The 21,277-nt window shown below is 40.3% G+C and overlaps 4 protein-coding genes across 10 annotated transcripts; 3 read left to right on the top strand and 1 right to left on the bottom strand.

Annotated features, from left to right (window-relative positions):
- The first annotated feature begins 1,407 nt into the window (after positions 1 to 1,407).
- On the top strand, positions 1,408 to 7,866 carry LOC119119460 (probable tubulin polyglutamylase TTLL9). Its single transcript, XM_037245832.1, has 13 exons — positions 1,408 to 1,550; positions 2,503 to 2,595; positions 2,684 to 2,786; positions 2,873 to 3,058; positions 3,211 to 3,279; positions 3,364 to 3,457; positions 3,539 to 3,579; positions 5,113 to 5,200; positions 5,287 to 5,345; positions 5,431 to 5,627; positions 5,962 to 6,075; positions 6,525 to 6,649; positions 6,739 to 7,866. Coding segments are annotated over exons 1-13 (1,254 nt in total). The 5' UTR covers positions 1,408 to 1,548; the 3' UTR covers positions 6,822 to 7,866.
- A 139-nt stretch (positions 7,867 to 8,005) lies between these two features.
- On the top strand, positions 8,006 to 12,944 carry LOC119139679 (probable tubulin polyglutamylase TTLL9). 6 transcript variants are annotated; one of them, XM_037280601.1, is made up of 14 exons: positions 8,006 to 8,129; positions 9,637 to 9,686; positions 9,783 to 9,875; positions 9,946 to 10,030; positions 10,141 to 10,326; positions 10,453 to 10,521; positions 10,590 to 10,674; positions 10,755 to 10,795; positions 11,097 to 11,184; positions 11,455 to 11,513; positions 11,588 to 11,784; positions 12,052 to 12,165; positions 12,295 to 12,419; positions 12,490 to 12,944. In XM_037280601.1, the coding sequence occupies exons 1-14, from the start codon at positions 8,109 to 8,111 to the stop codon at positions 12,531 to 12,533; spliced, it is 1,257 nt and encodes a 418-aa protein (XP_037136496.1). In that variant the 5' UTR covers positions 8,006 to 8,108; the 3' UTR covers positions 12,534 to 12,944. The 6 variants fall into 6 exon arrangements, 5 of the variants coding, with proteins under 5 accessions (XP_037136496.1, XP_037136487.1, XP_037136478.1 ...); XM_037280592.1 differs by having other exon boundaries at positions 9,946 to 10,057; positions 11,112 to 11,184; XM_037280583.1 differs by having other exon boundaries at positions 9,946 to 10,057.
- A 340-nt stretch (positions 12,945 to 13,284) lies between these two features.
- fam217b (family with sequence similarity 217 member B) lies at positions 13,285 to 16,584 on the bottom strand. 2 transcript variants are annotated; one of them, XM_037280567.1, is made up of 5 exons: positions 16,446 to 16,584; positions 16,078 to 16,218; positions 15,903 to 16,002; positions 15,674 to 15,738; positions 13,285 to 15,562 (listed from the first exon to the last, which is right to left on the bottom strand). In XM_037280567.1, exons 2-5 carry the CDS (start codon positions 16,182 to 16,184, stop codon positions 14,185 to 14,187), a joined length of 1,650 nt encoding a protein of 549 aa, XP_037136462.1. In that variant the 5' UTR covers positions 16,185 to 16,218; positions 16,446 to 16,584; the 3' UTR covers positions 13,285 to 14,184. The 2 variants fall into 2 exon arrangements, with proteins under 2 accessions (XP_037136462.1, XP_037136453.1); XM_037280558.1 differs by having other exon boundaries at positions 16,078 to 16,236; positions 16,446 to 16,579.
- Positions 16,585 to 16,674: 90 nt separating this feature from the next.
- Positions 16,675 to 19,960, top strand: ppp1r3da (protein phosphatase 1, regulatory subunit 3Da). The gene is made up of 2 exons (XM_037280638.1): positions 16,675 to 17,004; positions 18,643 to 19,960. Exon 2 carries the CDS (start codon positions 18,671 to 18,673, stop codon positions 19,592 to 19,594), a length of 924 nt encoding a protein of 307 aa, XP_037136533.1. The 5' UTR covers positions 16,675 to 17,004; positions 18,643 to 18,670; the 3' UTR covers positions 19,595 to 19,960.
- The last annotated feature ends 1,317 nt before the right edge of the window (positions 19,961 to 21,277 follow it).

The raw sequence follows: 21,277 nt of genomic DNA, 5'->3' as shown, positions 1-21,277 counted from the left end.
CTTAGAAGTGAAATATACATTGCATGAGACCTAAATAAAAATACACTACAGAAGCAAGCCTATTTGTTGTTTTAAAGCGCCACTAGGGAACTTTTCAGTTTACGTTGATTATAGTGGCGCCATATGGACAAAAATGGTAGTGTTTTGACCGCATTTCCCATGAGTGCCAGCACGCAGCGTCGTGGAAAAACAAAGCAAATATAAAACCACAGGGACCTTACATAACAGTGATGGAGTTTTTATTTTGCAAAAACAACTAGTCTGTCAAGCTCTGACAGTTCCAGACCCAAATCCTGCACATACTGAACTTAAACAATGTGGAAGGAATGCAAAGGTCTGTTTCATAAAGGCAAGTACTCATTTTCTTTCAATACAAGGAGTCATCAAAGAGCTCAAGTAGGGTTGAAAGATGGATTTGAGCACCATCACAAAGAGGCTTGATCTCCCGCTCTTCCAGCAAAAACATGCTTGAGAGCTCCTTTGGAACTGCAGCAAAGCACTGTGGTTTTTATCTATTTGGCATCTAATGTAATAGCCTGATAAAATGTGGGCTAAGTACAGTGACTTCGTCTAATATCAATTTTGAGTCAATTCAGTACTTAATGGAGACAAAATATAAATGAATCATGATGCCTCTTAAGATGTTTGGGACATTTTCTGCTCCTAAGTTGCCAGCACTCACACTGGGCCTACAAAACAATGTTTGCTGCAGTTATCCACACATATTCACTACGTAGGCAAGGCCTTTGGACTTCATTGTCCAAGCATCGTTTGTGCCATTGGAATTTCCGGTTTAACACCAGCGAGAAAAGAGAAAATGGAAGAAAATTTCTGGCCTTAGTCTCACCTTTGCAGCTGTAACCTGGAAAGAATTCCAGAAAGGATTTGGAGTGTTTGTGGAGTTTGTTTCTTTTCATCCACAAGAACAAGAATCCACAAGATTTATGAGGTTAAGGAGTTACTGATGTTGGGAGTTGAGCAGAGGCTTGGCTCACAGTTGCTCTGTCCTGTAGGTAAATGGACAAAAAGTACATCGTTGCAAATGCAAAATATACCAATACGTATTTTAGATTCTAATAAATAAATTTAGAATCCTGAATAAATGGTGTGGCTAGTGCTACACTGGGTCTATGCATGGTCCCGTCAGAAATCTGTGTAGCTCGTTATGCCCCTCCAGCATTTCATTTAATATTCTAAAATATCATTCGTATACTTTGCACTTGACGTTGAGGCTGGTGAGTGTAGATTGATATTATTTCTATACTTTTCTACTGTAGTAATTGTGTGTGCGTGCGGACATTTTTGCGAAAACAAAGCTTGACATGACACTTGTCACGTGAGTTTTTCGAGCGTGTCTGACGTCATAGAGTGATGACTCAAGCGCTTGTTTCTAACGTGTAGGTTGTTTTGTTGGCCATGATAGTTGCTAGATTATTTAAGTACTGGGGTCTTCAAATATAGGACAAATTACTTACATGACACCTTTCCTCACAACCACATTTTCACAAGTTTTGTCGAGTTGAGAAACGGCGACACCCCCTCTCTGTAATGTACGCAACTATCACGTGATTGTTGTTTTGTTGCTTGGTTATAATGGCTCACCACGGGCCATTTAAATGTATCTTGAAAAGCGTAGAATTCTATTTTTGAGGCGATTGTATTATTTCGCGTACGGTGGCTAGTTAGCACGTTTGCCTCAAATTTCTAAGCTTTGTGGTTCGAACCTGTGCGGGTTATGTTATCCACGTACTTGGGTGTTTTCTTCGGGTACTTATGCATTTTTTCCAAATCGCTGGAACAGTTAGTTAATTTCATTGGAGATTCTTTCATTGTCCATGTGTCTGAATGTAAATGCGATTGTGAGGTGTGTCTCGCGGTTGTCTATCAGCCAGTTCAGGGTATAAATCTAGTGTTAAATGATGTGCAAATGAGACAAATTAATCTTGGATGCCTAACAGTTGGGGGCAAGTCGTAAAGATAGCAAAGGTGTGGGTGTTATTGAATGAAGTGTAATTTGTTGAGTAGGAATGTTTGCCTTGCCGTCAGAAGGATAACTAAACAATGATTATAACATACAAAGTGCCACCTCGCTCCAGAGGACGAGTCTGAACAACTCACGTGTTATGCAAAAATCATTTTAGCAATTTCACTGACAGACTTTGTACAAGCATTGCCAGACAAACGATGCGGAAATGATCAGTCATGTTTTTTCATAACGTTGCTTCCTGTCAGTATAGCAATGACATGTTATTCTTTTTATGACATGTACCATCATTACAAATACCACCATAAAGAGCAAATATTAAAATTTAAAGCTACTGCATATGGCACATAAACATTGTTAATTTTTTAGCAGAGGGACGGAAGGTATGTTGTGCGATACAGATGTATGACAGGCCAGTGTACCATCATTACAAATACTATCATAAGGAGTAACTATTAAAAGTTAAAGCTACTGCATATGTCACATGGCACATAAACATTGTTACGTTTTTATCGCAGGGACGGAAGATACGTTGTGCGATACAAATGTAGTCAGCCTGGCCCCATACAGGATGTCTTGAGGCAAAGGCCAGGTTGGGTTGAAGTGAAAGAGTGAGTAATTTACATTGTCATCATGACTAATCAGCTTCTGTGCCATATTTGTTGTTACAGCTAATGTTTTTTTTTTTTCCCTGTATAGTGATAGTGAATGGGACTTTCACTGGTGTGGCGTGGGCTGGCTCAAGGAGAATTTGTACATGGAGGAACATGTAAGAGTCAACCATTTCCGCAACCATTACGAGGTAAGGGATCATGTGTATCATTAGCTTTATGTCTTGAATTCACTGCTTTCAATAATAACATGATAGTTTTATGCTTCTTCATTCAGCTGACACGCAAGGACTTCATGCTGAAAAATCTGAAAAGGTTCAAAAAGAATCTTGAAAGAGATACCAACTGCGTGGAGGGCTCCAAATGTGATTTCTTCCCCTGCACCTTTGCACTGCCTAATGAGTATCATCTCTTTGTCGAAGAGTTCAAAAGAAACCCCGGCAGCACCTGGATCATGAAGCCGGTAAGCTCAAATTCATCACAGATCAAGTGCAAAATAATATGGCTTAAAAAAAGAAATATGAACGAAGGATGACTATGCTGTATGTGGCAAACAATAGAATGTGCATGACATCACCAAGTAATGTAACTCCATTGAGTGCAATATTTTCACAGGCAGCAAAATCTCAAGGGGCAGGCATCTTTCTTTTTAAAAAATTAAAAGACATCATGGAATGGAGGAAGGTGTGTGATTTTGAATGATAACAAATGGATGAATGAACAGTACCAACACAGAAATGTAATTTGTCTGATTACATTGTCTATCAGCATGATGGCAACCGCTCAGAGGAGCAGAAAGATGCCACTCAAGTGGAAAGCTATGTGGCGCAACGCTACATTGAGAACCCCTACCTACTTGGCGGTAATTCACTGACTCAAAAATCGAAGCTTTCAAAGTAAAAGTAATGCAATATAGATTTACTGATTCACTGACTCTTTGCAGGGAGGAAGTTTGATCTACGGGTCTATGTGATGGTTACGTCAGTATGTAAAAACATTTGTGAAGCCAACATTTATTATTTAGAATTAAAATGTACACAGATAATTCAAATTGGTCACAAATTTTCAACCAGAATGGGTAACCTGTGGCTGGAAATTGCACAATAAAATAGCAAAAGACTAGAAGTCGTGGAAGACGTTCGTCCAAAAAAAAATGTATTTAATGTGCATCTCAGGATGCACTTTGTTTGTATTCGGGGAAATTACTGGCATGCGTCGGTGGAGCTTACAGGGTCTGTAAAAAGCCCTCAACTGTGAAAGCATGAAGACCCAGTACAGGGACTTGAAGAATGGTTAAAAGTCACCAGCTGGAATTGAAGTTAGAAAAGAATGGAAATGGTGAGCGAGTAAGGCTGAGGAGAGGGCACAGTGACAACTGGCAGAGTCGGTTTAGGCTTCTTCCAAGGGTCAACCCAAGTGCCCTGACAAAGGAGAGACACCATTTTTTCCAAGAAGTACGAGGTGTGGGAAAAAAAGCTAGTGAGCAGGTTAGTGGGGCTCTGGCAGCAGGAAGCAAGGACCATGGTGGTAGGGTATAATGTAGCACAGGAGGCCCGGTCTACCATCTTGTTATGTCTGCTTCCTGGTGCAGGAGGTCTACAACACCTTGGAAAAGAACTAGGCACGCTGATGCCTGCTCTGGAAGAGGCTAATTTGAACACAAGGCAGCAGCTATCAATAGGCTCCAGCAAACATCACCACACCACCAAAGAAAGCCATCTCTTTCAAAGTTGGAAAAAAAGCCTAACCTAAGGCAACTCCAGCAACAGAACATTTCCACATAGTCCCCTGATTAGCAGTTGTTGGCTGACTCTGTAAAGTATCTGTTATTACCACAGCACACCGCTACAACTTCACTCTGTCTCAACACGATCATCAGCTCAGAGGCATCAACACATTTTATCATGCTGGAACTGATAGTGCCCTGGAAAGAACGCATTGGGAAAGACAATTGTAGGGAACATGCCAAGTATCAGAAACTTGTGGAGGGATGCAGAGACAGGCTGGAAAACATTAAATGAGTACATCAAGAAGTCTGTTGCAAAAGATTTGCAGGATGCTCACTCTCGACTGGGCAAGAAGCACGCCATGCAATCTGTCAGCAAAGTCACAGTAGGTGGCTTTGGTGGAAAAGGTCTGTTCCGTTGCAAGCTGCTTAGATGCAAGTGAGCGCCTGATCATACTTGGCCTGGTCGCCTGGGTGAGCGTGTATGTTGTGACCGTCCAAGGGCACAACTCTGATGATAAGTCTCAGTGTATTCTGGAGATGTTTCTTAAATATTTAGGTCTAGTGCAGCCAGTGACAGAATAAAATAGTTTGGAGAGCTACTGAATTAGAGCATTCTAAGCAACTATAGTTTTCATCAAAATAGCAATTCTGGTTCTTAAACTATTTTACTGTGTCATTTCTAGCCAAAAGAGGCCCGGCCCTACACAAATCACCCATAATGATGAATTATAATTTGGTGTCTTAACATGTACACTATATCTAACAGTGTCTGTCATATTGCTGCTCAGTATTTTCCCTTGAAGGCATGGCTATATCGTGAGGGATTTGCTCGCCTTTCAAGCACACGCTTCTCCCTTAGTAGTATTTATGACAAGTGTATCCTTTTTGGACAGATACGATTTTACTTTCCATAGACGGTACTGCTTATTTCCTGTACATTTTCCTTATTGCTTCCTATACAGATGTGCATCTCACTAATGTGGCTGTTCAAAAGACAGCACCTGACTATGATCCAGAAAAAGTGAGTCCTTTCACATTCACGTCACTTACCTGTGGCAAACTTTGATTTCATGCCAACTTAATAGTGTGTGTTCGCCTTTACATAGGGTTGTAAATGGAAGATACAGAAGCTGCGTAGATACTTGACTGCAAAGCACGGAAGACAGGTGGTGAAAAATCTGTTCAAAGAAATGGATAACATCTTCATCAGCAGCCTCCAAAGTGTGCAGAAGATCATTATAAATGACAAACACTGCTTTGAACTCTACGGCTATGACATTATGTTGGATAAGAACCTCAAACCGTGTGAGTTTAAATAAAAAATATCTGTGTGAGTGCTGCACAGAGGCACGCATGGATACATGCACCAACATGGAGGAAAAATACTCTCTTTTCGTGGATTAAACTTGCCGACCAGTATAGTAAAACAGAGTTGTAAAAGCTTTGGCAGAAGGGATATTATGTGTCATGTCTATTCAATGTTCTTGGCAAGACAGGTAATCGGCAATGTTCCTGCTGTATTAATAGCAGCGCTCTTACAAATCTTAAATAAAAACATTCTTTGCATTTCTACCTAAGGGCCCAAATTGAAAGGATGACCTAATGCCCAGTGATGCCATCTTGTATCTTTTTTGCAGGTGGCTAATTGAAGTAAATGCCTCTCCATCACTTGCGCCAAGTAGCCAGGAGGATTACGACATGAAGTATAGCCTGTTGGAAGACACTGTGAATATTGTGGATATGGAGGGAAGGTAAATCACTGTCTCCCATTGGCTTTTATTGCGATTTATTCCATACATAAAAACTATATGAGAAAAGTCTCTTGAGGCTGTTGGGGGTTGGGTTAAACTCCGGAATGTCTTGCTTATTACCGTGACATTTTGGCTCAATTCTTTGTCAAGTGTGTAGGAGACTTTGGGACGTCCCACTCCAATTGAAAGAAAAATCTAACTCAGAGTTTGTTAAGGAATACCTTCATGGCCCCTACATCAACACCCTCAAACACATTTTGGATGAACTGAACCTAACCAGATTTTGCGAGCCAGGCCAACATCAAACATCAGAAACCAAATATCCACTGCTATAAAATCTTTCAGTTGTCAAAAGAGAAACTTATTCAGCGGAAAAAGAAAAAAACTGTAAATAAATGTGAGGTCATCACGTCTTTGATGCAGACATTATCGGTGCTTTTCCTCCTCAGGTTGACTGGCAAGGAGAAGCGAGTGGGTGGTTATGATCTCGTCTGGAATGATGGGCCTGTCTATCACGAGGACGTTGACCCGGAAATATTTGGCTGTTCATGTTTAAAAGCCAACACATTCTTGGGTAAGAGAGCAATTGTTTGGAGTCAACAGGCTGAATGAGAATAAACTGAATGAGAAGATGATAATTACTTTATTTACGTCCTTTTTCAGGGTGTACAAACGACAGGGAACACCAACTCAATTCTCTTCTGAAAACATTTCCTGGCCAGAAGAGAATGAAGTTGTCAGTTTGATTTACCACACAGCCACTAAATAACTTTCTTCTTGACCTAACTCTTAAGATCAGTCTCAGGAGTTGGCATTCACTCTTTTTCCAACTTTACGAGATTCCCTTCGTCTGTTTCGTCTGTTGTTTCTCATTTGGTCATTCTTTCCAGATTATACTTCTACTGGTTATCGATTGTTTTACTTTGCATTCTGATGGTGATTTTCCAAGACAAAACTCATCTGTGTACATTTAAATTAGCAGTATTTCATTTTGGCATTTTAATTCATCATATCGAAAATGGGCTGTTTATTTGATGCATGTGCTTAATTAAGTAAATACGATTTTGCCTTATTGCGCTTTGCATAGAAGACTCTTGCTACTTGGTTTTGCTGGTCCAAGTGGCTGGGTCAAGTACTTGTGCTGTGAAAGAGTCGTGACTCGTGAGTGGCGCCTCTATGCGTAGGCAGAGCAGCTTCCACTGCACAAATGGAAAATGGAAATGACAGTTTTGGTGAGCTAGGAGGAGAGAGCGGTGATAACGCAAGCAATGGAGGATACATCGCAGGTTGGAAAGCCTCTGAGGCTAAGCTTGAATAATGAAGCGGGGCACGGTCTGAATAGCAATGGCATTTATTGTGACCATTACGACATCTAGAAATTCAATAATTCAACTCCAGGGAATTATAATTATACAGTATTACCCATCCCTCCATTTTCTATATTGCTTTGCCTTTTTGAGCAGTTTTTATACTGCCGTGAAATTTTTTTTGGGCCACTTCTCATTTTATAATTATTTTATTTAAATTTTTTAGTTTTCCAACTTTCCAGTTAAGAGCATCAAATTATTATCAGACAAAATACCGGAGTAAACATACAAATGCAGTTTTTACATAGTTATTTTGTTAATTAAGGGATAAAATGATCCAAAGTTTCCTGGATCTTCCCCCTACATGTTGACGTAATACATGTTCTATTTTACAGCGTAATAAAAACGCTTGGTTTCAGAGGTTTATGCTGAGGGTCCCACATTACGTTTTTGTCGCATGGTGAATAAATATTTTATCACCTAATTTTCTCGTGAGTCGTTTTTTTTAATGAGCATTGCACAGCTGTGAATTTGTGCATTAGAAGGACAATTTAGTGTGTTGCTTCTCAAATCCTTTACGTAACACGCTCACTAAAAGGGGGACGATCCTGCACAGGAAGTTAACGACTGTTCCTACGCGGTTTGTGTAGTTACCATGACAACAGCAGTCAAGCTGGTGAACAACCTGAATAGTTTCCCGTCAGTTTCCCGTCGTGTGAACGCCTAATGTTGCTGTCAAAGAATAAGGTAAACCGGAATCTAATGTCGATGATGATGCTGTGGTACTAATGCTTGCAAATAAAGTTGGATTAACGATCTACACTAACAATTAGACAGTGGCGTAGCCAGGAATCTTTCCAGTAGGGGCGCGCGCCCACAGGAAAAAAAATCGAACATCACCCACGCCGTTCGCTGATCGCTAAAATAACATCCCGGGTCCGGGAGGCAAACGGTGAATGGATAACATCGCGCACATAGAATAGCGCAAGCACATTCGCGCAAGACCGAAAGAAAAAAACGGCATGAAAATGAAGAATCGAAAAAGCTCAATTTTTTTCAACCGGGGCGCAGGGAGTCCTAACCAGGGCGCCGCCCCGGCTCGCCCCGGCTTGGCTACGCCACTGCAATTAGACAAGATCACGCTCTCCATTGTGAGTTGGTACAAACTCATACGCACCTGCTTAACGCCCTTAAAATAACTAGTACTCTAGTTATTGAAAGATTCGCCCATGCTGTATATAGTGCTTAAACTAGTTGGAATTGTACATATCAGCAACTCGCAGAAGAAATTCAAATTTGTATGCGCTAAGTATGTATAACCAGAGGACAGATGTTTCGAGTTAGTTTAGTTAGTATTTTGCGTCACTTCGCTCTTGTTCCAAAAATAGTACTTGTCAAACTTTTCAAACAAAATACCACCTAAAATATCCTTAACTCTCCTAAAAACCCTCTCATGAGTAAAAAATAGTATAGCAAGCACAAATGTCAATTATAAACTAGTCAGATGTTTTATTCCTGAAAGGTATTATATGTAGCTGCAACAATTACTCGGCTAATAGATTATCAAATTAACGATAATTATTTTTGCATGATTGGTTAGGTGTCTAGATACCTTTTTTATGAAAGAATTTCAGCTTCTCAACAGAAAATATCGTGTTTTTGTAGTCCTCCATGAAATCAGATTGATTATAGTTGCGTGTAATCACAATACTGCAAGTCATTTGATTATACTTTGGAACAGAATGATATTTTTTGTCTATGTTATGGATCAAACCAGTAACTCAATATGTATGCATTGTTTGCTGAACACCACCGCCCCTAAATAAAAAGAAATAAGTTGGACTTATAATGCAATTAAAAGGTCTTCTACATAAAGGTCAAATATAATTTATATATAAAACAAAAAAACGCAGTTCCAAAAAAGTAATATATACTTTACAAAGTTACAGCTGAACTGAGCTGAATTAAAATGATAATAAGCCATTAAAAATAATTTCAGTATTTTTTTTCCACATACCACATTTTGTGATTCACTGTCCTGGGAGATTACTGAGATGACTTTAATGTTTATGTTCCTATTAACCATCAAACTTGGTAAGACACATCTTCCAATGGGAGATTACTGTTGCCTATTTACCCATCTAACTTGGTAAGACACTTCTTCCAAAATGCAGTAAATTGTATTTACATATTTACTTGTTTATTTTAACCTTTTGTCTTGTTAGCATTTTTTTTTTTCCTTCCTTGCCCGCAGGCAGCTGGATTCAAATCATCCAAGGACTGTAGCAAGCCCACTGACAAGCGGTGGGTCATGCATTTAATTATTACTATTATTATTATTACTGTTATTGTTTCAAAGGATTGACGCACATCTCAACATGGTGACAATTGTCTCTCCAGGGAGGCAAGAAGTGCTGTGCGTTACAAATGTGGCCCACTTGGCACCATACAGGATGTCTTGAGACAAAGACCAGGATGGATTGAAGTCAAAGAGTAAGAAGTTTTCTGTTGAAATATCATCAAGGTATTGGATTTTGTTATGAGTGTGTTCTTTTTCTGACAGTGATGAAGAATGGGACTTCCATTGGTGCGATGTGGGCTGGGTGAGGGAGAATTTTGATCATTCATTCGCGGAGGAACACGTACGGGTAAACCACTTTCCCAACAATTATGAGGTGACGGCACATGATTCAGGTTGTTCTATCACTTACATCATCAGCTTTCAGTAATTATTATGTTTATCTATTTTATGTTTTAGTTGACTCGTAAAGACTTCATGCTGAAAAATTTGAAAAGATTCAAGAAGCAACTTGAAAGGGAGGCCAGCTGCATCGAGGGCTCCAAATGTGATTTCTTCCCTTGCACCTTTGCACTGCCAAATGAGTATCATCTCTTTGTCGAAGAGTTCAAAAGAAACCCTGGCAGCACCTGGATCATGAAACCGGTGAGCTCAAATTCATCACAGATGACTGTTTTGTTTAGCGTATGACAGAATGTGAGATTGTTTTGTTTAGCGTACGATAGTATGTGAATGACCTCACTCACTTAAGAGAATTTCATGTTTTCATAGGCGGCAAAATCTCAAGGGGCAGGCATCTTCCTTTTTAAAAAACTGAAAGACATCATGGATTGGAGGAAGGTGTGTGATGCTTACAGGACAATGCATAAGAAAGCTATTGTGATCTGACTGATAACACTACATTCCAGCACGATGGCATCCGCTCGGAGGAGCAAAAAGAAGTGGAAAGCTATGTGGTGCAGCGTTACATTGAGAACCCATACCTGCTCGGTGGTAAATAACGGACTCAAAACTGCACTTTTATCAGAAAAAATAGGGGAACATACATTTACTGATTCATTGCTTCTCCACAGGCCGGAAGTTTGATCTGCGGGTCTATGTGATGGTCACATCGGTATGTAAAAGCACGTATTAGCTCAAAAATCTTTTTAAATCTGACATTTTACTGTAGATATAGTGAAGAGAGTTGATAGAAGAGAGTGGATACAGCATTTTAATCCACTCTACATTTAGAACATGTTGGAATTCTTAAAATAACAGATTTATTTTTTAAATGAATGCAGCCAAATCTTTTCACACAATCTTGTGTCATTTCCAGCCAAAATGAAACAAAAAACGTTTTAACTCAGAATCTGGTCCACATATGACTCATTCTGGGCTTTCTTGTATATTTACTTTGTGATATTGTTGCTCAGTATTTTCCCTTGAAGGCATGGCTATATCGAGAAGGCTTTGCTCGGCTCTCAAGCACACGCTTTTCCCTTCATAGCATTGATGACAAGTGTATCCTTTTTTTCAGCATTTGGAAGAATTTCTTTTGATTAATTGAACCTTAACATATAGTACGAAAAAATAAATAAAAACTCGACAATACGAATTACTATTTCATAGTGACACATGTACCGCTGGTCTGAAAAGGAGGAGGAAGACGTGTTGGTATTTTTACGAACACTTGGGTTTTATTTTCATTGTACTGGTTATTCCCTTTACGTATTTACGAGTTTCCATAAAATGGTAAAGGTTCCTGCATTTTCCTTAGTGCTTCCTGCACAGATGTTCATCTCACTAATGTGTCTGTTCAAAAGACAGCACCTGACTATGATCCTGAGAAGGTGAGGAATCCATTGCAATCTCAGTGGGAAGAGGCCAGCTTTGTTCTCCTCAATGCCTGTCTGCCTGTACACAGGGTTGTAAATGGAAAATACAGAAGCTGCGTAGATACCTGACTGCAAAGCACGGAAGACAGGTGGTGGAAACTCTGTTCAAAGAAATGGATAACGTATTCATTAGGAGCCTCCAGAGTGTACAAAAGATCATTATAAATGACAAACACTGCTTCGAGATCTATGGCTATGACATTATGTTGGATGACAACCTCAAACCGTGTGAGTTCAAATATATAACACATGTTTTCCTATGTGATTATGTTTCCCCCACACCCCAAAAAAGCTCATTCTTTTAGTGAAATAAACCAAATGCCATTCTATACAATGTACGATTCAAATATGTGACCAGCGGCATTGATCTGGCTGCCTCACTTCTCTGTAAATCTTTATGTTGCATCTCTATTAAAATATCTCATATTTTCTGTTTTCCACGAATAATGCTGCTCTAAGTTGTTTTGTTTGACCATTGATGATCTTATTTCAGGTGGTTAATTGAAGTAAATGCCTCTCCGTCACTTACAGCCAGTAGTCAAGAGGATTTCGAGATGAAATACAGATTGCTGGACGACACTGTGACTATTGTTGACATGGAAGCAAGGTACATTTCCATGACATAAGAAGCAATGCTATTTTATTCCTGCACTAATAGCTACCACATTGAAAAGTTACGACTGAGTAGAGTAATGGTGGTCACACTGTCGATAAAAACTGTGCTGCACCTCCTTAGGTTGACTGGGAAGGAGACAAGGGTGGGTGGATATGAACTCATGTGGAATGACGGGCCTGTCTTTAGAGAGGACGTCAATCCAGAAATATATGAGTGTTCGTATTTAAAGACCAACACATACTTGGGTATTTATACCACTGACAGTGTTAATAATGTGGTTACGTTTTTAAATCCTGAGTCATGTTCTTTTTGCAGGATGTGGAAATAACTGGGAATACCGGAAGGTCCCGAAGGTTTGAGATGCCGTTTCACTAAATAACTTTGTATGACAGAATGGGGCCTCGGGGTGTCATCCATGTCTGCAAGTAGCTATACACGTGCAACATTTGTGACCATGTGATGAGTGCCTTCTTGGACAGTAGTAGTCAACATACAGTAAGTGATTTGCATCTGCTGTGCTGTGGCAGAGTTCAGTGTGCCGGATAATTTGATGCGCTGGAAATGATCATCCAATTGCTACCAAAATGATTTGAGATCATCACATGTGCTTCAACTTCTCCAACTCAAGAAACCCGGATTTCAGCCAAATGTGTGTGAATAAATTGAGACATCATGATGAATTTAGTTTTGTACACTTTTTCTGACATGTTTGTTTGATGGTGTGTCCGATTTCTCTTGTATGTGCCTTGGTAAAGGTTGCAAATACTGACCCCTGGTTGTCTGTCACTCAATTACTCTGCTACAGCTGTTTTTTTTAACCACAGCATATACCAAGCCTTTAAAGCCTAAAATTCTGGTCTGGTAACTGAAATCTTAGTATAGCTGTATTAGGTCAAATTCAGAATGACTAAAGTCCAAATTTGCATTTTGTAATGAAAGTCAACATGAGCACTGCAGTTTGCTCCTTGTGTGCATAATATTCAGACAATTACAAAACGTGTTATAAAGTATAATATCAATGTACTGTAAGCCATGTCTCGACCTAGCATACATATGTGTAGTCTTATAACATTCCACTTAACCACGAGTTAAGAATGAGACAGCACAGTCGACATATTTAGGTGTTTTTTAATAAATATTTTTCATGATGTATATGACACATGTAAACATAATGATGACAATGATGAATACAACTCCAACACAATACATTACACAAATATAACTATGGTGTATAAAATTTGGAAAAATATCCATTTACATTCATAGCAAACATTACCATCAATTTCGTAAGAGCTCTATGCAAAAAATACAATTCATTTTCCAAGACGACCATCCACGTGTTAACACACAAGAAGCCCTTTTGAACAAAAATGTGACACTATTCGCACATGTAAAACTAGCACACTTTCCTTCAGTGCACTGCAATTTATCAATAAGCTCGGTTTTCAGACAGGGATGCAATAAACACATAGGACATGTCTTAAAATGAGGCACCAAAAAGCAAAGTGAGTGAGTGAGTGAATAAATAAATAAATAAATAAATAAAATACTGAAAACACATTACATTAAAATTGTATCACCAATGGCTATGATTATTATTCAGAGACAAAATGTGTGTATATCAATAGCTGGTAAGCATCACTATGTATTATTTACGTTGAAAGCTGGCAAGTGATTGCCAATTTCATGCCTTTTAGACATTAGTAGCATAACAAGAAAATAACTATGCATTATAGTTTGGTTGAAATTGCATGAGTTTTCTGAGGACACAATCGCCCTGCTGCTTGTACTGCAACGTTGTATTGGTTATTTGCTGTTCCATATAATGTTGTGCTTTGAAATTCTGATAGTTATATTGTCATATGGTACCTCTTGAAAGTTATCTGGACACTGGCATAACATCACAAGGTGTTAGTAATAGATAGAAAGCAAGCATAGGTTCAAGCTCTAGTGCCAAGAGATCACAGAGTAATAAAGCACTATAGGCTGACTTATTATTTTGTTACTATCTTATTTTGTAGCAGATTGGACATTTTTTGATTTTGCACCATTAGAAGGCGCTTTAGAAAGAGACTGTGGCGCTTTAGCAGCTATTTTCATGGTGGTTTTAGATGCCTGACCTTCTGCTGGTGTCCTCTGCCAGTCTTCTAATTTCTTTGAGGTGATAGCCCCCTTCTTACTTGGCCCTACTGCGAGTTTGTCACTGCCTGCTGCTTTAACCACACCGGGTTCCTTCTTAACATCGGTTTCAGAGTTGGTTCTAACTCGACTTTTCCTCACCTGACCTCTAGCATGTGGGTTTGTTCCCATTTCCTGGGGTTGTTTTCGAGCATTGCCTGCTGCATGCATGTGCCTGAGATGACTCATTCCTGCTGAGGGGCTCACTGGAAACTGGGCTCCACCTCCGCCTTGTGCTCCTTGGCTCCTACCTTCTTTGGTGACTTCTTGTGTTTCACTGCAGTTCCTCTTCACAGGCGCCCCTGGTCGGGTTCTACGCTCCAGCAGTGGGCTGAGACGAGAGTGGCGCTGGTAGGCGTATGCAGAACAACTCCCGTTGCACAAAGGGTAGGGAATGTGACAATGGGTGCAAACTGGCAGGCGGGATTGTGCGGCAGCAGACGCAGGTGACGGCGGGTTGATGACATATGGGAAGGCTCGCTGGTTGTGCCGCAGCCCTTTTGGGGAGTTAAGTCGGGATGATGGAGCTGTGTGAGGTCTAGGTGAGTGACCAGATGTGGTCTGAGGCTTTGTGTGTCTCCCAGGTGGGCGGCTGCTCTCAGCTTGAACGGTTTGAATCTGGAGCCACTCTAACTGCAGTAATCTCTCCAGGAATCTCTCCAAAGGCCCAACCGGTTTAGGCCTGGGGGCCCCACGTCCCTCTGTATGAAGAAACACTGCAAGCTGTCTAAGGCTCCAGGTGTTGAAAGGTGGCGGAAGAAAGTCTGGGTAACAGTGGGTAGGTGTCTCCCCCTCATCATCATCATTTCCATTGCCATGTGGTCCGGGGATGTCCAGTGGGAAATCACTAGAATCAATGGCCTCAGCTCGCAGATTTAGATGAGGAGGTGTACAAGGAGTACAAGGCGATGGCAGCACAGGCAACCTCTCCGAATCAGATAGGTCACTGGCACTGTCACTGTCGTCAATCTTGTAGGGGTCCTGCAGGGCCTCTGGTACAAGGGTTGGGGAATGCCCCGGCATGTGTCGTAGTCCCGATATAGGGGAAAGCGGAAGAGAGAGTGCTCGTCGATTCTTGCCCATCCCCCTGTGATTCGGTTGTAGCTCAGTATTGCATTGTGATGCCCGGTGATGGCTTCTCCTTTCCTCATTTTTGTGCACACTCGAATGTTGGCCAAGTTGAGGTCTTGCATCTCGCGCTTCTACCGGGCTGTGGGAAAGACAAACACACATGGAAATCTAAAGCTTGTGAGCATTCAAAAATTGTGTTTACCTGAAACAGAGCTTTGGGTATTAATACAATCGTTTCCTCAAAATATACCTGGGGAGTTTGCTTGTATTCTGAGAGGTGCCGGATTTAAACTTGGAACTTCTTGGCTGTGAACCCTGTAAAAAAAAAAAAAACCTCTTCATAGACTACAATTTGCAACAGTGTCAAAGCAAATTTTAGATCGTTAAAACATATCCATTATATGAAATCAGAATACCATGACAATCAAGTTTGCACAAAAAGGTTTTGTATATGTAACATATATTTGACGTTAATTCACCTGCTGCACTGTTCCCACGACGTTTTGGTTTTGACCTGGTCCTGGCAGGCCACTTTGCACTTGGCCGACTGCTTTCTTCATTTTCTTCCCTTTCTTTAAACTGTGAAAACAAAGATGGGTCACGGTTATCTAATAAGCGCCCGATACAATATAAGTTAATCATTTGAAGTCCTACCTTGTATTTGGTCCGCTATTTTCCGTGTTTTTGACGCGGATCTTCTCTTTGGAAACGACGCGTTTCAGTGTCGTGGATGCTGCGCGCTCTTGTATGATGGGCCCCATGTTGTAGTTTTGCAGCGGTGATGGTCATTTGAGTCTGCCAAGGTAATTAACACTCGAGCGAAAGAGAATAAAAGCTCTATTGGATTGGATGTTTTGCTGTAGGATGTTAGCAGTACTGCAAAAAGTAAAAGTACTGCAGTGCATCATGCGTCAGTATGGATCGCTGCATGCCTCTGCCGAGCGTGTAGCTATACCACCTTCCCATTTAGCTTCTACTTTTCGGCAACATATCAGCTTCGATTCCATAGGAGCATAACTTACGTATTGTCTTTTGTACGTCCGCACTATCGCCATTATAAAATAAATAACATGGCCAGAGAGGTTATTCGCTTTGTTTGGCTCGCCTTCCCAGCCAGTGACAGGTTTGTTTACCTGCCAGTGACTGGCTCGCTGTCAGTCCTGACGTCAACTGTATAGGTGCATTGTGGGACTTGAAGTTTAAGCTTTCAGGCGTGGTTTTTAAATCAGAATAAAGTCAGATAGTTCGTCTGCTTCACCGTTAAAAAAAAACAGCGATAGCGTATATCTGGAGCTGAAGAAGACAGCTACGAGAAAACATGCTGTATTTGTCTTAAACGTGGACCACCTAATTTAATATCACTCAATCTCCCATAAAACACCAGTTCATGTGCAGCTTCCTAAAATGTTGCACGCTCCATAACAAATGGTTATCGAAAGAAGCTGGAATGGTGCATTTTTCTTTTCTTGTTTGACGTTTATGGGGCTAAAGTTACAGATCAAGTCATATCGCCGAAACACACGGAAATGAAGGATCAAGTCGAGGCTGCAGCCTGAAACACAGATCCGCGATTGTTCTATGGTGAGATAAAGTTTATGTCTCTTAATGAATTTATTGAAGCACAACTTCAACATACCTTACGTGCAGCCTTGCACGTACTCGTCAAATACAGGCCCATCCGTTATTTTCTGCCTTTCAGTTAAGTTTTAACATACCCTTGCCTTTCCCCCATCAAATTTGGACCCTGACAGCGCATTTTTATTGTTTTATTTTTTGGGTTGTCGTATGTAAATACATTAAACTGAAAAAAATAAAATAAACAAAAATCGGGCGTCCGTTTTGTAAAATAAACTGTACGAAATAATTATCTATTCATCCTTTATCTTTTTTCCAATCTGATCCTCCCAGCTGTCTGAGAACTACGCCTGGGCTCGAATCAGAGTTTCTTTCTGTCAGTGACTTATTCCTGGACTGGTCCCCTTTCACAATTACGGGCAATTAAATCAGTCTTCGAGTTATGTATACCGCTCACATAAAATTGGCTGGCAACCGGTTCAGGGTGTCCCCCTACTGCCCGATTAAAGATTAAAGATTAAAGTCCCAATGATCGTCACACACACACCTGGGTGTGGTGAAATTTGTCCTCGGCATTTAACCCATCCCCGTGTGATTTTAATCCATCCCCTGGGGGAGAGGGGAGCAGTGAGCAGCAGCGGTGCCGCGCTCGGGAATCAGTTGGTGATCTAACCCCCCAATTCCAACCCTTAATGCTGAGTGCCAAGCAGGGAGGCAATGGGTCCCATTTTTATAGTCTTTGGTATGACCCGGCCGGGGTTTGAACCCACAACCTTCCAGTCTCAGGGTGGACACTCTACCACTAGGCCACTGAGCTGGCTCCAGCACACCCGCGACCCCCGTGGGGACTAAGCGGTTCAGAAAATGGATGGATGGATGGATGAATAAATCTCAAAAGCAACTTTGAGCTAAACTCAAATTGTGTGTTCTCCATGCACGTATGACACCATACTGCCCTTAAGAGGCCAAAGCGCGCACAGCAGGAGCAGACGGTGTTTACAATTGGTCAAAATAATCAGTAAACGTAAACTTTGGTGGTCAATGTCCAATGACATTGCAACTGCTACATATGTATTTTATGTGCATTTAGGCCTACATTGAAGTAAGTTGTGTATTGCAGGAAACTGACTAAATTGGTGGCTCTTAGATAAGAAATTGAATATGCATGTACAGCAATCTCATTGAATACTTGGACAACATCACCTAAGCAGTAGTTGCCATATAATGTACATCGTTAAACAAAGTCTATGATGGTCAACATTTGGAGTGCCTCTTGAAATTGTTGAAGCCAAGTGTAACTTAAATTCTGAATAATTTTTTAATTAAAAAGTTTTGCTTTTACTGATGTGTGTATACATTAATTTTACAATATTTATTAATAATTAAATAGATATATAATTTACAAGAAATTTGTGGTGAACTGGTGTTTTGCAGCCATGAAAAAAAGTACAAAACAAAAATTTTATTCTGTATCGTGTGTTTGTTGGACGCCGTGCTTCAATTTAGCGGACAGTCAGCTTTACGAATCCTCCCTCTATTAGTCTGTTAATATCAGTTCCATCACACACTATTTATCTCAAATAAGCGTATGCTGCACACATACTACATACAATTGAGGTGAATGACTCTCAACATTATTTGCAGGTGAGGAGGACACCAGCTCTCTGACACCATGGACAGAGGGTGGTTTATTGGACAAGAGAAGATTCTGCCTACAACATCTGTGCAGGAGACACATTTGTCTAGCGCTGGTAGAGTTTTTTCAAAGCCCTGTTTAGCCATCAATCTGAATGAGATGCTAAGGCAAGTAAAAGACGATGTGGATAAGAGGCTGATTCCCATCCGCCCGCCAGGTCCTAGAGTGTCAACGCCAAGCACTCGGGACTTCCACTCTTTCTTGTGTGAACCCATACCGAAATCCATCATACGACGACGCTCACAGTCTCTGCCGCCTACCACAGAGAAGAGAAGGAAATGCAGACATGTTGGTGTACGGTTTATTGACTCCCTGGGCCTTGACCTGGAGGATATCAAGTTTTTCAAATCTGGAGACGAACCATCCATACCACAGCACGTCAGCTTTAGATTGCTGATGGCCGCAGAGTTGGCCGATAGAAACCAGTTGGAGATATCCTTGCCTTACTTAAAACCACTTTTTGACCAACAGACCAGCGATCATCCAGGATTTTTGCATCGTCTCTACAAGCACAAAGTGTGTCTCGAGAGAGTCTTGTGTTTTGAATTTGGTGTCATCGGAATTGCACAAGTGCTCAATCTAGATTTTGAAAAAGACGTAACAGCTCGCTATTCATTTACAGAGTGGAAGAGCTGTGCCGAAACTAAGGCCTCATGGGTCTCTACTAGCACTAAGATCTGTGAAGGACGAGGTCAACTCACTTGTGATACGTTCCGTTTCCACTTGCCTGTCCCTCCATTCCTGCAGCCTGGGGCAATGTTAGAATTTGCCATCAAATATGAGGTTTGTGGAGACGAATACTGGGACAATAATCATGGAGAAAATTACAAGTTAGTTTGCCATAACTACAAGCACACTGTGCCCAAAGAATGTGAGCATAGCATGGTTCACTTTTTTTAAGATGTTGCCCCAAAAATGAAAAGCACACTTATTGAAAATTATTACTTCCTTGTGATATTGACTGTTCATTTTGTGTAATAAATAAATAAATAAATAAATAAACAACAATTTAATTTCTTTTACACCTAGACTCTGAATGATTCAGTTTTGAATCTGGGAGGAATCAACACTAACAGGAAATGCATCTATATTTATCTGCATCTTCCAGGCTAACCTATGTCCTTGTATATTCCAGTGTTTTATTTGCACAAGAAAGCACATGAATGTTTGGACTTGCATTGGAAATGAGGTTGACAAAATGTCAATGTATCTATTTCCCAAAAGCACTTTTTTCCCATCTGTATTTCACACTTAAGACACCTTATTATTATTATTATTTTTTTTTAAAGTTTCTCAAATCTTCCAAAATTCTAATGTATGTATTTGAGAGGGACTAAAACATATATATTTTGTCCTGACTGTTGAGCTATTTAAACATAATGTTTATTTTGTGTAATAAATAAGTGATCAAATGTCTGGCATTGATTATTTTAGCAAAACAATTGTTACTACTTAAGTAGTTCAAGAAGTAGCAGTACTAATGCCATAAAAGTAGCTACATTTTGGTGAAACCAAATGGACAAGTTTTCATGTTTCAGAGAATTGTAAGACTGAATACCCCGTTAGTTATATTCCAAATGTGCTGGCACACTGTTCAACAAATGTTTACTAAGACGCAGAGAAACGTTTCTAGGTTTTCTTTTTTTTGCATTGATTCTGACTCTTTTTTTTCTTTCTAGCGCAACAGGTTTTCATAATATTACTAAATAAAATCTAATACATTTAGTCCTGGAAATATGAATTAAGAATTATAATCAGCAACATTTTTTTCTTGGAGCGCTTTTCTGAACGCGCCGCCTTCGAACAAGTACCCGGATGTTTAGCTGTCGCAGCAGATCATCGGGAACTGTTCGCTAGTTTATTGGACAACAGGATTTGGCGGGTGCGAACCAGACCCGATGACTATGTAGCAGGAACCTTAATTTGTAAGCTACTTTACGTACCACTGTCTCCATTTTTTCTCACCCTACTGGTAAATGAAATGTATTGTAAGGTTATTTTATGTCCTTTAAACATTACGCCTTCTGTCAACTGCGTGTCATGCTAAACCTTTAATTTTAAGCTATCGTAAACCAACGCCGTATGCTAATGTAGCCGCGTTGCTCCTTGTATGTACAGAGGCTAAATACGTTTAATATTGATGACCTGTTTCTTTTACATCTATAGTGCCGATAAACAAAACAAACAACAAAGGTTTACACTATTTCTGGTAGGTCGCATGTACCTGTAGTTCTGATGTAACACAGCCACACACGCTCAGCACAATTCGGGGAAAGTTCCTAAAAGTTCAATTGGCTCTCCGGTGAAATAAAATGTGAAGATAATTTGACATTTTTTGTACTAAGGCCGACTGTACAGATGCTTTTCTCCCCCTTTTCCCCTCCAGATGTTTTGAAGCTAGAACCAAATTCCACTGAAGCAAGAAGAATGGCCTCAGAGGTATAACATGTCAATATGTACACTTGCAGTGTTTTCCAAATTTTATTGAGCCAAGATACGTGCTCACATTATCACTAGGCAAAAATGCTACAAAATGTACACTAAACACAGTGGTTCCTTCCTTGACCTATGAGTTCCATTTGG

This window comes from Syngnathus acus, chromosome 2 (genome assembly GCF_901709675.1).
Source record: "Syngnathus acus chromosome 2, fSynAcu1.2, whole genome shotgun sequence".
NCBI classification, from domain to species: Eukaryota; Metazoa; Chordata; class Actinopteri; order Syngnathiformes; family Syngnathidae; genus Syngnathus; species Syngnathus acus.
This window is presented reverse-complemented; position numbering and strand designations above follow the sequence as displayed.

What these genes read in the sequence shown, in the direction of transcription:
- LOC119119460 (XM_037245832.1), top strand. An exon ending in TAGTAGTATTTATGACAAGT is followed by an intron (nt 5,201 to 5,286) that starts GTATCCTTTTTG and finishes CTTCCTATACAG; the next exon opens with ATGTGCATCTCACTAATGTG. An exon ending in CTGACTATGATCCAGAAAAA is followed by an intron (nt 5,346 to 5,430) that starts GTGAGTCCTTTC and finishes GCCTTTACATAG; the next exon opens with GGTTGTAAATGGAAGATACA.
- LOC119139679 (XM_037280583.1), top strand. Translation starts at nt 8,109, where the DNA reads ATGTTGCTGTCAAAGAATAAG. An exon ending in ACTTTCCCAACAATTATGAG is followed by an intron (nt 10,058 to 10,140) that starts GTGACGGCACAT and finishes TTTATGTTTTAG; the next exon opens with TTGACTCGTAAAGACTTCAT. An exon ending in GCACCTGGATCATGAAACCG is followed by an intron (nt 10,327 to 10,452) that starts GTGAGCTCAAAT and finishes ATGTTTTCATAG; the next exon opens with GCGGCAAAATCTCAAGGGGC.
- fam217b (XM_037280567.1), bottom strand. Translation starts at nt 16,184, where the DNA reads ATGGGGCCCATCATACAAGAGCGCGCAGCATCCACGACACTGAAACGC. An exon ending in AATAGCGGACCAAATACAAG is followed by an intron (nt 16,003 to 16,077) that starts GTAGGACTTCAA and finishes TTGTTTTCACAG; the next exon opens with TTTAAAGAAAGGGAAGAAAA. An exon ending in AATACAAGCAAACTCCCCAG is followed by an intron (nt 15,563 to 15,673) that starts GTATATTTTGAG and finishes TCTTTCCCACAG; the next exon opens with CCCGGTAGAAGCGCGAGATG.
- ppp1r3da (XM_037280638.1), top strand. Translation starts at nt 18,671, where the DNA reads ATGGACAGAGGGTGGTTTATTGGACAAGAGAAGATTCTGCCTACAACA.